At 54.5% G+C, this 15,587-nt stretch overlaps 1 protein-coding gene across 1 annotated transcript in view; it reads left to right on the top strand.

Annotated features, from left to right (window-relative positions):
* Positions 1-4,467: 4,467 nt before the first annotated feature.
* The window catches only part of LOC122486797 (complement C3-like), a 37,436-nt gene continuing 26,316 nt past the window's right edge, over positions 4,468-15,587 (top strand). Inside the window, 19 exon segments of the mRNA XM_043586372.1 lie at positions 4,468-4,607; positions 4,999-5,191; positions 5,536-5,698; positions 5,797-5,867; positions 7,623-7,717; positions 7,798-7,880; positions 7,963-8,053; positions 8,306-8,408; positions 8,500-8,626; positions 9,565-9,680; positions 9,786-9,932; positions 10,327-10,542; positions 10,662-10,799; positions 10,801-10,869; positions 11,199-11,357; positions 11,644-11,773; positions 12,037-12,108; positions 12,270-12,286; positions 12,288-12,468. Coding sequence (XP_043442307.1) covers positions 4,528-4,607; positions 4,999-5,191; positions 5,536-5,698; positions 5,797-5,867; positions 7,623-7,717; positions 7,798-7,880; positions 7,963-8,053; positions 8,306-8,408; positions 8,500-8,626; positions 9,565-9,680; positions 9,786-9,932; positions 10,327-10,542; positions 10,662-10,799; positions 10,801-10,869; positions 11,199-11,357; positions 11,644-11,773; positions 12,037-12,108; positions 12,270-12,286; positions 12,288-12,468 — 2,251 coding nt within the window. The 5' untranslated portion in view covers positions 4,468-4,527.

The raw sequence follows: 15,587 nt of genomic DNA, 5'->3' as shown, positions 1-15,587 counted from the left end.
CTTCCTGCAAACAGAAACAAGTATAACGGGGCCCAGATGAATAAATAGCCCAGCCAGACAAGGAAGTGAGGAGGCACTGCAGACTGAGCAAGTTATGTGAGCAAGCGGACAAGCCCAGAATAGCCTGCCAGTCCCCCTGCAGGGCTGGCTGAGGCCGAGAGGGGGGCAGGGAGGGTGGGGGAGCAGCTGGCAGAAGCCTCAAGACAACAGTTGGACTTCGTGCTAATGCCTGTGGGAGCCAAGAAGGTTACAGCAGGGAAGGACGTGACCATCGAAGTCGGTGCTTTACTCCATGTGCGTGCAGGGCTGCGCAGAATCCAGGCTCCCAAAGAAGTCCCTGTCCTGATCCCCAGAACCTGCGAGGATGTCACATGAAGCGGCAAAGGGCACTTTGCAGATGTGATTGAGCTAAAGGCCCTGAGAGGGGAGGTGATCCTGGATGACCCAATGTCATCACCAGGGTCCTTATGAGAGGGAGGCATCAGGGTCCCAGTCAGACAAGGAGAGCCACAAGGAAACACGTATAAGGGATGTGCTGTGAGGTGTAGCTGGCCCCCTGAGCCAAGGGGTGCAATGGGCTCTAGAAGCCCAAAAGGGCAGGAAGTGGATTCCAGTTCCCCCCGTTGAAGCCTCCCTAAGGAACACAGCCCTGCCCACACCTTGATTTCAGACTTCAGCCCTCCAGCCCTGTAAGATAATACATAGGTATTATTTTAAGCCACCAAGTGTGTGGTCATTTGTTACAACAGCAGTCAGAGATTCCTACAGCTTAGGAGCCTGAAGTCTGGACCCCGGCTGCCTGGGTTCAAATCCCAGCTCTTCCCACCTAGAGGATCTTGGGCAAGTGTTCAAAGCCCTCAGTCTCTTGGTCTGCAAACCAGGGATGCAGAAGAAACAAGTTTCATGAAATAAAGTGCTGCGTCTGAGTCTCATGGAGACGAACTCATTAGCATGCATTCACGTATTCTACACCATAATTTTGCAGGGTCACAAAGCTGTGTTATTACACAAAGTCCCCAGTTGCTGTAGAGTAGATGAGCTGAAAGGAGTGATTCTGCAGCAGGGAGGCCACAGACCACAGGGGTGCAGACAACAGACAGATGGACTGGGACAGTGAGTGCAGGGGAGAGGGAGGACGATGGGGGACGGCTTGGAGGACGGGCAGGGCTGTCAGCGAAACAAGGTGAGGAAGAGAAGCAGGTGTTGGAAACAATAAACATACAGTCCATGTGCAGTGGGGCCTCACCACGTGCGGGGCACCAGGCTGAGCCTCTGCCTGCCCCATGCCACTGGCTTGTCACCCAATGCTCAGAGGGACATTCATGGCTGTGAATGTCCAGCCTGCCCCTGCACCTTCCAGGGTGGGGGTCCCTGATGCTCAGGCCCCTCCTGAGCTTGAGTCAGGGGTGCAGGGGAGCGGGGGAAGCAGCCGTGGGGCAGATCAAATCCACCCGGGCCAAGTTTACCTTCTAGTTAATGAGTAACGAGTAGGGGGAGAAAGGGAGGCCTGGGCTGCATGGTGGGGGAGGTGCCCAGGCCGTGGGTCCTGGAGGGAAAATCTCAGAAAGCAGTGTAGCAAGGACCCCATCCTGGAAGTGGGGGGCCAGGAGGGGAGGGGCAGTCCCTGCTGTTCCCAGGCCTGGCACCGACTCAAGGGTGAGGGTGGGGGGTGCAGCAGGGAAATCACTGCACTCAAGGGGGTGGGGGGGAGAGGGGTGCCTGGGCTCCCCCCACCCAGAAAGCCTCCCCCTTCCTTCCCCTTCTCCTTCCTCCAGCTGGGGTGCCAGACGAAACTCAGGACCCCAGTTCAACTGGAATCGGGGACACATAGCCAATACTGTGTTAGGGTTAAGTGCCTTCCAGAGACCCCACTTAGCCTCAACCCAGGCAGCCTGGCCCTCCGGCTGTCCATAGCTGGAATGTTGGGCAGGGCACGCCAGCTAACGGGAATCCCATCCTCCAGGCCTCCTCCTCTCTCTCCCCTGCTGGCTTATCTTGCCTGCCTTCCCTCTCCCACACTTCCGGGCACAAATGCACATTCCCCAGGATGAAGCTTCCAAGAATCCCTTCCTTCTCCCAGGCCCACCTCTGCTTCTGCCTTCACCCCTCTGGTCACTTCCTGGAGGTCGGGGCCAGGACCCTCCGCAGACCTCTTAATCTGAAGCATCTCAGCACCTTTGTCGAAACAGCAGCAACTATCATCAATCCCATTGTTCAGATGGATTAACTGAGGCTCTGAGAAAGCCAGAACCAAGCCTTGCTGGGAGGCACAGGCCAGCAGGAATACCTTCCCAAGACCGTCAAAGCAGAAACCCTGAATGTTTAGGGCTGTAATGCAACCAGGAAATGGGGTGGGGGAGGAAAATGGGAGTAATTGAGATTTGGGGGGTCCTAGGAGGTACCCCAACCCCTGTTTCAGAAGTTGAATCTCAGTTCTGGGTAGTAAGCAGGTGCTTGCACCCTCCCTCTCCCAAAGAAGGGGTGACGCAATCAAGCAGACAGGGTCCAGGTTTGTTCTGGGTCTGCACACCTCCCCCAACTCCAGGCATGCAGCCTAGGCCAGGAAAGGCACATGGATTCCAGGAAATCAGAGCTGGGTTCCCCATTAACCCCTTCCTTGGGACTTTGGAAACCAGGCCTTCAGAGATCAGGATCCCCCACCCACATACCTGTTGCCTCCTGTGCCCTGGACTTCACACACCCCTTCCCCCAGATGCACAACCTTGCTGGGAATCCAACAGGCACACATCAAATGACACTGAGGCAAAAACGCAAAGCTTTGCCAACATGCTGTCGTGGTGAGACAGTGGGGAAATCCAGCAATTTCCTGCAAGGCCAGCAAGTATGTAAATCAATACAATCACGGAGGGAAATACAGCCATTTCTTGCGGGATTATTAATGCAAGTAGCTCTTGGTCCAGGGTCATGTCCTTTCATGGCAATGACAACTGTGACGTGAGTGCCATTACAACCTCATCTGACGGGGGAAACTGAGGCTCAGCGTGGCTATTAATGAAGCGCCAAAGTATACCTCTAAGTGTCAGAGCTGGAAAGTGACGCAGGTCAAGACCACTCACTGTATCCAGGGAAGTCTGTCCACGCAGAAGAGGCTGGTCGCTTTCACACAATGTCAAAGGAGGCAGTTGCCTCTAACAACAAGGAAGCTCTCTGGGCACTGATATTAAACGATCTCTGAGGGATACTGTTTGCGAAAAAGGCAAGGCGTAACCCAGGGAGACCAGGAAGAATAGCAGGCAGAGAAGACTGGTCATTTGCTTTTAAAACTTGCGAGCATTCAAAATGCATATCTCTGGAAGGAAACCAGGGATTTGGTTTCACTGTGGCATCTGAGACCTGAATGGTTGGGAACGGGAACAGGAGGCAAATTGCCTTTTCCCTGTACATCTACGTGGACCCTTTAGGTGTTGAACCATATGAAGATATTAGCTATTCATAAAAAATTAAATACAGATGGCATAATAGTAATTAAGAATATTAATGATAATATTGTAACGTTAAGACAGAATAAAAAAAGCTAGCAACGGGAAATTGCCTCACTGATGAGGAAAGTTTTTCTTTTTAACCATTATAGTCTCTCAGGAATCCTGACAAGGGTACATGAAGGGAGCTCCAGGTTCCACCTGTATTAAAATACATGCTAATTGCAGGGTGCCGGGGTGGCTCAGTTGGTTCAGTTAAGCCTCCGACTTCAGCTCGGGTCATGATCTAGTGGTTTGTGAGTTCGAGCCCTGCATTGGGCTCTGTGCTGACAGCTGAGAGCCTGGAGCCTGAGCTTCAGATTCTGTGTCTTGGTCTCTCTCTGCCCCTCCCCCTGCTCTGTCTCTGTCACGCAAAAATAAACAAATATTTTAAAAAATACATGCTCACTGGGAGAGTGAACTTCTACACATACTTCAAAGCCCAGCTGAAATGTCCCCTCCTCTGAGAATTTTTACCTGACCCTCTACAAAGCAGGGTTCTTCTCCACTGGGAAGACACACCATGGGGCCAGGAGTGTGTGTGTGTTGGACCTTATTCCTCAGTCTGAGCATAGAAGAGGGACTCCAGCCACCAGCATAGAGACAGACCCGTAGGAAGGCACTGGTTAACAAACGCATGGCCAAAAGAAGACTGGGCGCCAGGCCCAGATACCTGGGGTGGGGAGCTCTCTGGCCCTCAGTGTTCCTCCACCGCTAAGTAGGTGCAACAGGGAAAGGTCCCTGTTTACCAACTGGCCTTGACCCTGAGGGAGACCTTGGCAGGGGGAAGGTGTGTCCATCTTGCTGGAGGACATGCCCTTGGGTTAGTTACCCCAGGACACACTGGCCCCAGGGATTGAAAAACTTAGGAAATGGTATTGAGAAATCTGGGGCAGCTCCAGGAAGGGGGAAGCCACGGGAGCTGCGGGCTGGGCTGAGGTTGCAGGGGGGAGGCGGGAGCCAGATAAAAGGCAGCCTCCAGCAGCCTCTGCTCATTCCCTCCCAGTCCGCTTCCTCCGTCCCTCTGTCCCTCCACCGTCCCTGCACCATGGGGCCTGCCTCAGGCCCCAGCCTGCTGCTGCTGCTGCTGCTGCTTACCATCCTGCCCCTGGCACCGGGGGACCCCATGTGAGTGGTCATGACCCTTCTCCAAACCGGGCTACTTGTGAGGTGGGGGTGGGGTTCAGGTCCTAGTAGAATCCAGGGCGCACGTGGGTGTCTGTGGAGGCAGGGGTCAGCGGGTTGGGATGTGAATGGACTTGGGCTGCCTGCGAGCTCATGATTTCATGAGCTGGGGGTTCATGGCACTCGGGTTACAATGGGAGGCGGATGTTTCTAGAACAGGGGTCTGCAGGTTTGGGTGCCTGTGGTATGATCAGTGATTCCATGGCTGCGGAATCACTTGGAGGCCTCGAGATCTGACCTCACAGGATTTGGGGGCTTCGTGATATGTGGGTGAGGGTTGGAACCCTGGTCCCTAGAACGGCAGCTCCATCCCGTGTTCCAACCCGGCCTGCAGGTTTTCCATGATCACCCCCAACATCCTGCGGCTGGAGAATGAGGAGACGGTGCTGCTGGAGGCCCATGACTTGGAAAATAACATTGCTGTCGCGGTCACTGTCCACGACTTCCCAGTGAAAAAGCAAGTGCTATCCAGTGAGAACAGCGCTCTGACCAAAGACAACAACCACATGAGCACGGTCAAAATCAAGGTGGATGTACCCGCTGATGCCCCTCTCCCCTCTCTGAGACTCCTCCTTCAATTAGCTTCTCCTATCCTGAGCCTCTAGATTTGAGCCGCTCTCCTAAATGAGGTCCTCTGAGCCCCGTGTCTGATTCCCCCTACTCATCCCCCTTTCTGATCCCTACCCATCTTAGACCCTTGCTCCCCCCGCCCCCCGCCACTACCCCTCTGCTCCCAACCTGGGCACACCAGGGAGACCCGGAGTGGTGGACAGGTGCTATTGGCAGGAAGGGCAGGCAGGTGAAAATCTGGGGCTGAATGCGGGCAAGGGGCCGGGAGGCAGCATCTCAATGATTCTCTGGCTATGCCTAGATCCCAGCCAGCAAGGAATTAACATCAGGGAAGGGGAAAAAATTCGTGACTATCCAGGCGGACTTTGGGGGCACCGTGGTGGAGAAGGTGGTGCTGGTCAGCTTTCAGAGCGGGTACCTCTTCATCCAGACGGACAAGCCCATCTATACCCCAGGCTCCACAGGTAAGGGGCTGGGCGGTGGCTGGAGAGAGGGCTGGGGGGGACTGTGGGGAGGGCCAGGGCCTCACTCACCACCCCCTTTCTCTAACATCATCTCCCAGTCCTCTATCGGATCTTTACCGTGGACAACGACCTACTGCCCGTGGGCCGGACCATTATCGTCAGCATCCAGGTACCAGCAGCGGGGAACCCAGACGATGACTCCCCCTGGGCAGAGACTCGGGGAGAGACAAAGAGATAGAGACAGAGAAAGAGACTCTGGAAAGGGCAAGACTGCAGAGGCCGAAAGGCAAAGAGACCTGTAGAGCCACGAACACAGAAAGAGCCCTGGACACAGGGCAGAGATCCGGGGATACCAGGCACAGTGATGCTTCTGCCCGTGGATTCCGGCTCCAGACAAACCTCTGGGGACCGTGTCACTCTGGACAGGTCACTTCACCCTCCTGGGCCTTGGTTTTCTCAGCTGAAGATTGAGATGACAGATAAACACTCTCTGTAGCCCAATCCGCCTCCTGCTGCCAGGGGGCAGCCTCGAGCACCCAACTCCTGTCCCACCCTCCTCCACCCAGAGCCCTCCAGGAGCTCCCACCTCCTTGGGGTAAAAGCCTAAGGCCTCCCAGCACTCCCCAAGGCCCTGCAAGACTTGCCCAGTCCCCTACCTGTCCTCCTCTCCTCCTCTCCTCCCCCTCCTCCCCTCACTCACTCTGCTCCAGCCACATGGGCCTTATTGCTGTCCCTCCAACTGCCATAAAGAGCCAGCCCTAGGACCTCTGCACAGGCTGTTCCCCCACTACTCACAAAATGCTCTTTCTCCAAATACCCACATAGCTTGCCCCATCACGTCATTCAAGTCTCTGTTCAAATGTCACCGATGGCACAATTTTACAGGGGAGCCTCTCTGAGGACCTGTAAAATTGCAGACACCCTCTCCCAACTCACACACACACACACACACACACACACACTCCACTGGTCTCCCTTCCTGTCATCTCCTTTAGGCACCCTATAAATTGAATGTATTCATTTGCTAATTGCCCGCTCCCTAGACCTCCACAGAACCTAAATTCCAGACAGGATGGGTGCTTGGCATACAGTAATTTCATTACAATTTACTGGGCTAAGGCAGGAAAGGGGTAGGGGGGGGAGGGGGAATGGAAGGAGGAAGTGAAGGAAAGAGGGAAGAGGCAGGTCGTTCTCAGAGGATCATCATGAGTATTTCTTGCAATCATGCAAAGGTAACAGGGACCAGGTCCTGACAGCCACAAGCTGACTGTGGGGATCAGTGGGATTTGTGGGGAACGGAGAACACACACCTCTAACGGTAGAGCCTCTGCCCAGTTCCAGTCAAATGTCACTATGTGCCAACAGGAACCCGTATCCAGGGTTATCCCAATTTCCAAGAGGAGCCAGAAAGCCAGATTTTTACATGATGTCTCCTGATGTTTAGTTATTGGCAACGAATGACATACTGTGTGTTAGGTTGAACCACACGACTTTGTATTCTTGTAGGTCAAAGAGTCGAAGGTAGGCAATGCTGTGTGACTTAGCGCCCATAGGATGCTTACCACAGGGTCCCACACAAAGTAGGTGATAAATGCTAGTTACTATCGGTATTCAGACAGCCGCCGACGAGAGTGAGCTCCAGCTTACATGAATCATGTGCCAAGCCAGTGAGGTAGGGGCTATGTTCCTCTCCTTCTTCTAGCTGGGCACATTGAGCACAGAGACATCAAGTAATTTGCCCAAGGTGACACAGCGCGTAAATGGGAGAGTGGGCATTTGAACCCAGGCTGACTGACTCAAGTCCATGTTCATAAGCACTGCCCCAGTAGTCATGACACAGAGAGTGTCCAGACACAGAGAGGAGGAAGAGAGCCTAGGGGCTAAGCCAGGTCTCTGAAGAGACACGCCCTCCCTGTCTCCACAGACCCCCGACAATGTTCTCATCAAGAAGGACTCCCTATCTTCTCAGAACCAGGTTGGCATCTTGTCCCTGTCTTGGAACATCCCGGAGCTGGTCAAGTATGTCAGGCCCTCCTAGAGGGGGTTCCCTATGCCAAGGGAGGGCGTCTGGCTGGCTCACTCACCTGCCTTCCCCACAGTACAGGGCAGTGGAAGATAGAAGCCCACTATGAAGATGCCCCACAGCAGGTATTCTCTGCTGAGTTCGAGGTGAAGGAGTACGGTAAGAGGAGGAAGGAGTCAGGGTGGGGGCCCCAAGTGCCAGGCCCAGTGCCGACAGCCTACTGGTGCCGTCTCGCCCCCAGTGCTGCCCAGTTTTGAGGTCCAAGTGGAGCCTACAGAGAAATTCTACTACATTGATGACCCACAGGGCCTGGAGGTCACCATCACGGCCAGGTGAGGGGCTAGGAATGGGGCCAGGTGGGAGGGGAGGGGAGGGGGCCAGGTTGGCAGCTAGGGGTGGAGCCAGGTAGGGGCCGGGTAAGGGAACCCGGGTGCGGTGTGGCCAGGTGTGGGACCAGGTGGGCGCTGAGTGAAGAACCAGATACTGGCCAGGTAAGCACCAGGCGAGGGACCAGGGGTCCGTGGAAGTTTGCAGACAGCCTCACCCTTCAGGAGAGGAGCATCTGAGACCCTCTTGCCTCTCAGGTTCTTGTATGGGAAGAATGTGGATGGAATAGCCTTCGTCATCTTTGGGGTCCAGGATGGTGACCAGAGGATTTCGCTGCCCCAGTCCCTCACCCGTGTTCAGGTGCTCTGCCCCTCTGAGCCTCCTCCACTTTGGACCTCCCCCTCCCTCACCTGCGCCCCTCCCCCTCTCTGAGCCTTCCTTCCTCCCCCAGATCGATGATGGCAGTGGGGAGGCCAGGCTGGAACGAAAGGTCCTGCTGAGCGGGGTGGAACCCTCCGGAGCAGGTGCCCTGGTGGGGAAGTCGTTGTACGTGTCTGTCACCGTTATCCTGCACTCAGGTGAGGCCTGGTCTGAGGAAAGGGACCCAAATGAGGGGGGAGGCCCAGTGTGCGGGCAGAGGCCCAGAATGGATGTGGAATGCAGTGTGACAGGGGAGAACCAGTCTGAGGGCAGAGGCCAAGTGTCAGAGAGGATATCCAGAGGAAAGTGATACCCAGTGAGACAAAGGAGGCCCATTCTGAGGGTGGGGGGAGCCCCAGAATGAAAGTGGGATCCAGTCTGATAGAGGAGGGCCAATCTGAGGGGGGGAGGGAGCCCCAGAATGAATGTGGGATCCAGTCTGATAGAGGAGGGCCAATCTGAGGGGGGAGGGAGCCCCAGAATGAAAGTGAGGTCCAGTGTGTAGAGGAGGCCCAGTCTGAGGGGAGAGGCTCAGTATGAAGGTGGGATCCAGTCTGATAGAGGAGGCACAGTCTGAGGGGGGAGGCCCAGTATGATTGTGGGATCCAGTCTGACAGGGGAGGCCCAGTCCGAGGGGGGAGGCCCAGTATGATTGTGGGATCCAGTCTGACAGGGGAGGCCCAGTCCGAGGGGGAGGCCCAGTATGAAAGTGGGATCCATCTGATAGAGGAGGCCCAGTCTGAGGGGGGAGGCCAGTATGAAGGTGGGATCCAGTCTGATAGAGGAGGCACAGTCTGAGGGGGGAGGCCCACTATGAAGGTAGGATCCAGTCTGTAGACGAGGCCCAGTCTGATGGGGGAGGCCCAGTATGAAAGTGGGATCCAATCTGATAGAGGAGGCCCAGTCTGACAGGGGAGGCCCAGTATGAAGGTGGGAAGCTGTCTGACAGAGGAGACCCAGTCTGATGGGGGAGTAACAGAATGAAGGTTCCAGCCAGTCTGATGGAGGAGGCCCAGTCTGAGGGAGGCCCAGTGTAAGGTGTGGTCCAACCTGGAGGGGTGGCCCAGGAACCTGCCCTCACGGCTGGCCCCCTCAGGCAGCGACATGGTGGAGGCGGAGCGCAGCGGGATCCCCATCGTGACCTCCCCCTACCAGATCCACTTCACCAAGACGTCCAAGTTCTTCAAACCAGGCATGCCCTTTGACCTCATGGTGAGACCCGGGGTGGGGCTGCCTCCCCCACCCTTCCCCTGAGCATCAGCCACGCCTCTGGGTCGACCTGAACGCCCTCCACCTGCCCCTGCACTGCACCCGCAGGTGTTTGTGACGAACCCCGACGGCTCCCCGGCACGCAACATCCCTGTGGAGACCCAGGACTCCAGTGCACGGTCCTTGACCCAGGCCGACGGCGTGGCCAAGCTGATCATCAACACACCCAACAAACCGGTGCCCCTGCCCATCACCGTGAGTCCTCGCCCACCTGTAGCCCTACACTCAGGCGATAGGGGACTGTATTTGCATGGAGGGAATCTGTCCTCTGCCACAGTCATCCTGCCACGTGAGGAGTGGGGTCCTTTTATTGTATCAGGGCATCCTGCCATTCACATAGAGGGTTTTCATCTGCATAGAGGGGATCTTATCTGCACCAGCAGTCTGGCCATCTGCATAGGTATATTATAAGGACCCTGTGATTACATTTGACCCACCTGGATAATCCAAAACAGACTCCCCATCCTCAGACCCTTAATCCCATTTGCACAGTCCCTCTGGCCAGGGAAGGTACCGTATTCCCAGGCCCCAGGGATTAGGATGTGGACATCTTTGGGGGGCCAGAATTCATCCCCCTTTCCTCACCCAGGTAAGCACTAGGAAGGATGGTATCCCAGAGTCACGACAGGCCACAAGCAGTATGCTCGCCCAACCCTACAAAATCATGGGCAGCTGCAGTAACTACCTCCATCTGTCTGTGCCTCGCGTGGAGCTCAAGCCAGGGGAAGATCTCAACGTCAACTTCCACCTGCGAATTGACCCCACCACCACCAAGCAGAAAGATATCTACTACTACACCTACCTGGTCCGTGCCCTCCTAGGATCCCCAGACCCCTCCTCCTTACTTCTACAGCACCCCCAGTCCGGGGCCACACCCCCGCCCGACCTTCCTGATTCTTCCTTACGCCAACCTGTCTCCCCCAGATCATGAACAAAGGGAAGCTGTTGAAGGTGGGTCGACAGAAGCGTGAGCTCGGCCAGGATGTGGTCGCATTGCCCCTGACCATCACTGAGGACTTCATTCCTTCCTTCCGCCTGGTGGTTTACTACACCTGCCTTAACAGCAATGGGCCAGAGGGAGGTGGTGGCCGATTCCGTGTGGGTGGATGTCAAGGACTCCTGTGTGGGCAAGGTAAGCTTCGGGAGCCTTCCTCTGCACCCATCTTGGCACTCCCCGCGTGGCCAGTGCTCGCTCCGTCTCTGCCTCTCTCCAGCCTTCTGGGTGGGGTCCCCAACCGAGGCCCATCTTCTCCTTTTCCAGCTCCTTCTCTCCCCACCTCTGTTTCAGCCTCAGTATCTCCCTCCCTGCTGGCCTTTCCGCCTTCAGTCTGTCTGTCTCCACCGTTGCCCCTTCCTGACCAGCACAGCACGGACACTGCCCTGGGCTGACTGCTGATGGAGACCCAGCCTGGCAGGGCTGACCCCTCACTCCTACCTCTGTGCACACCCCCCCCCCAACAGCTGGTGGTGAAAGGTGGCAGGAAGGAAGAGAGGGTGTACATACCTGGCCAGCAGATGACCCTCAAGATCGAGGGGGACCACGGGGCCCGAGTGGGGCTCGTGGTGGTGGACAAGGGCGTGTTCGTGCTGAACAAGAAGAATAAGTTAACTCAAAGCAAGGTGCGCCCCGTACCGCTGGGGTGTGGCGGAAGCAAAGGGGTGGTGTGGGGCTGAGGCGCGGGTGGCGCTCAGAAGGGAACCGGAAGTGGGGTTAGGCGTGGGCGGGACGGAGGCTGGGATGGACACAGACGTGGCGCGGAACTGAAGGCCGAGGGTGGGAGCGTAGCTGGAGGAGTCTGCGCTGGGGGTGGTTGGCGGGGCTGTGCACACAGCTCTGAGAGGGGCCTGGGACCAGAACGGAGGCGCGGTCGGACATGTCAGCCTGGTGACCCCTGCCCTCCCGCAGATCTGGAACGTGGTGGAGAAGGCTGACATCGGTTGCACTCCAGGCAGCGGGAAGGACTATGCCGGCGTCTTCACGGACGCAGGGCTGGCCTTCCAGACCAACACAAACCTGCAGACCCCGGATAGGACAGGTGAGGGCCGGGGCCTCCACCCCAGATACTGAGAGCAGGTGGAGGGCACTGTTCTGAGGTCCTCAGATGCTGAGAGCAGGTGGGGGCCCTGGGTTCAAGTCCTGCCCCAGCCCCCACCTAGTGAATCACTGCCTACTGAGCCTCAGTTTCCTCATCTGTCAAATGGGAACAACAACTCATGGCTCCCTCACGGCTACTAACAGTACATCGGGGACCCTCAGTTGACGCTTAACCCATCTTGTTCGCGTGTGCCCTCCCCTCAGATCCCGAGTGCCCCAAACCAGCTACCCGGCGCCGCCGCTCGGTGATGCTCACAGAGAAGAGGATGGACAAAGGTGGGGGCCCCGCCCTCCCCCCAAACCCTGCCCATCTGGGATCCAGCCCAGGAGGGAGCAGGGCAGGGCCCGGCCCTGGGGACGTCCTACCCCTGGTCCGCCCGAGCTCCTCCTGCTTTGAGGTCCCGGCTGAGGCCCTGACCGGTGTCATGTCCCCACAGTGGGTCAGTACCCGAAGGCAGCTGCGGAAGTGCTGTGAACATGGCATGCGGGAGAACCCCATGAAGTTCTCGTGCGAGCGCAGGGCCCGGTTCATCCAGCATGAGGCCTCGTGCGTGAAGGCCTTCCTGGACTGTTGCAACTACATCACCCAGCTGAGGCTCAACCACACCCGTAGTGCCCACCTGGGATTGGCCCGGAGTGAGTCCACTTGCCTGTGGCTGGCCAGAGCGGGGAGGGCCTGGACTGAAGGGAGTAGGCTCGGTCAGAGGGAGGCAGGCCTGGTTTGAAGGAGGAGGCCAGCCAGAGTGGGGAAGGTCTGTGAGAGTGGGGATGGCCTGGTCTGAGGGAAGAGGCCCAGGCCAGAGTGGGAAAGCTTGATCAGAGGGGGTAGGGCCTGATCTGAGGGAGGAGGGCAGCCAGAGTGGGGAGACTGGGTGAGAGCAGCCAGGACCTGTCTGAGGGAGAAGAACCTATCTGAATGGGGGAAGGTGCCTGTTTGGGTGGAAGGATGCCTGTGTCTGAGGGGGGAGGAGGGCCTGTCTGAAGGGGGAGGATGCTTCTGTCTGAGATGCGTTTTTAGCCTGCCTTTACCAAAGAAAACTCATTTATGTTGCTTTCCAAAGAGGTGCCTAACTCAACGCCTAACAACATCTGTTGATTTGTTTTCATTCATTCATTCCCTCCCTCCCTCATTCATTCATTCATTCATTCACTCATTCATTCATTCACTCATTCATTCATTCAGTTCTAGATGAGACAAAACATGTGCACACTTGAAACTTTACATCTCAGGCCAAATAAATGTTAAGCCAAGAGAAATTTCTCTTCCAAGAAGCCCATTGAAAGCAGAACCAGAGTGGTCCCCACCACAAGGCGGCCCTGACAGAACTGGTGGGAATCCTACCTGCCATTTGCTCAGAGCCTTTGAGCCCAGTGAGGCCTGACGTCTGCTTTTTAAAAATGCTTTTTGATGTGTCTTAGGTAGAGAAAGGCCTTTCTGCTAGGATGGGTGCAGTGGAAACCAAGCCCACAGAGAGCCCCCCGCACCATGGGCAGCATGGCCCCTGTCGTGAGGGTCCCCCTGGCAGATTCCCTCTCGGCCCACCCTGTCCAGATTGCTCTAAAAAGAGCAATCTTTTGCACATCCCATCGTTTTCATGGGGGACCAGAAACTGTGTCATCCAAATTGGGCTCTGAGAACAAGGGCCAGTGTGAGCGGCTCTTGAAACCGAGGGAAGTTACCTTATCAACCACAGGATGAAAAGTCACAAAACAGAACCCCTTTGCTTAAAAACTAAGGAAGATGGGGAAATGCCATAAGCGGCAGGCTGCCCTGTCCAAGCAAACATAATCATTTTTTTTTTAATCTTTAGATTCTCAAGCAGAAAAAGGAGAAATGGGCATAAAAACCTTTTATCCCTCTGAATCATTTGAGGCCGCACCATTGAGGCCCCTAATTAGCTCCGTGTGGAATTTCTAGAAGCAAAGATATTCTCCCACAAAACCACAGCACAGGCATCAGAATGAGGACATTAATGTTGACTTGTTACCACCACCAAAACCTCCAACCCCGTTCAGACTGGCCAGTGGTTTCCCTTTGGTTTGGTCTGGATCCTTTATAGGAAAAGGATCTGTGCAGGAACAGACGTCGTATTTACTGGTGGGGTCTCCTTAGTGTCCTTGGATCTGCTCAACCCCTGGCAGCACAGCCGTCTTGAGTGACTTTCACGTCCGGCTATTTGGGGGCCTGTCCCACGGTTTGGGTTGGCTCCATGCTTCCTCGCAATGACATCCAGGTTTTGCATTTGGGGGCAGCACTGTCACAGGAGAGGCACTATGGATGCTCAGTGCATCATGTCGGGAGCCCAAAGACATTGATTTGTCCCATTGTTGGTGCTGTGAGTCTTGATCACGTGATTAAGGCACTGTCTGCTGGGTCTCTCTACTGTAAAGTTCCTCCTTAGTCCTGGATAGTCCATTTCTAAACCTCTTTCTGCTATCAGATCAGGGCAAAATTAAAGCCAAGGGAAAATTTCCCCCAAATCAATTTTTATGTAGCCTGTATGACAGTAGGTATGGATCCTTATATGGTAACACATACTTTTCATGTACACTCATATTTTTATTATTTATTTATTTATTTATTTTATTTATATTTATTTATTTATTTTATTTATTTATTTTTGCTTAGAAATGTGCAGTCACCTCTTAAAGGCAGACATCGCCAAAGGGGACACATATTTCTAAATTCTTTTAGCTGGAAGGCTAGCACGCCCTCCACCACCACCCCCCAAAAAACAATAAAGATTCCCAACACACATGAGCCAAGGGCTGAATCTTCAGTCTATGCAAATTATTCTAACCTAGGCTTGCTGCCTTCTGCTCCAGCGACCTACAGACTTTCTTTCTCAAAGAGGAAAATTAGACAAAATATCCGATCTACTGGGATATGGCTTACACACACTCAGGTGTTTTCTCCCCCAGCCTTGTGTAATTTCTTTCTTTATTTTTTTTTAAAATTTATTGCCAATGCAGTGTAGTCTTGGCTTCAGGAGCACATTCCTATGATTCATCACTTACATACAACCCCAGTGCTCATCCCAAGTGTCCTCTTCAATGCCCATCACCCATTTTCCCCACTCCCCCATATCCTATTCCCATCAACGCTCAGTCTGTTCTCTGTGTTTAAGAGTCTCTTACGGTTTGTCTCCCTCTCTCTTTGTATCTAATTTTTCCTTTCCTCCCACTATGGTCTTCTGTTAAGTTTCTCAAATTCCACATATGAGTGAAAAAATACGATATCTGCCTTTCTCTGACTGACTTATTTCGCTTAGCATAATACCCTCCAGATCCATCCACGTTGTTGCAAATGGTCAGCTTTCCTTCTTTTCCATCACCAAGTAGTACTCCATTCTCTGTATATATAGCCATTCATCAGTTGATGGACATTTGAGCTCTTTCCATAATTTGGCTATTGTTGAAATGCTACTATAACCACTGGAGTACATGTGCCACTACGAATCAGCACCCGTGTGCCCTTTAGGATAAATTTCTAGTAGTGCTATTGCTGGGCCATAGGGTAAATCTAATTTTGATTTTTTGAGGGACCTCCACACTGTTTTCCAGAGTGGCTACACCAGTTTGTATTCCCACCAACAGTGCAAGAGGGTTCCCCTTTCTCCACATCCTCACCAACATCTGTTGTTTCCTGAGTTGTTACTTTTAGCCACTCTGACCAGTGTGAGGGGGTATCTCAATGTGCTTTTGGTTTGTATTTCCCTGATGATGAGTGATGTCGAGCATCTTGTCATGTGTCT

Source organism: Prionailurus bengalensis, chromosome A2, assembly GCF_016509475.1.
Source record: "Prionailurus bengalensis isolate Pbe53 chromosome A2, Fcat_Pben_1.1_paternal_pri, whole genome shotgun sequence".
Taxonomy (NCBI): Eukaryota; Metazoa; Chordata; class Mammalia; order Carnivora; family Felidae; genus Prionailurus; species Prionailurus bengalensis.
Note: the sequence above shows the minus strand (reverse complement) of the source record. Positions and strands in the feature narration are given on the sequence as shown.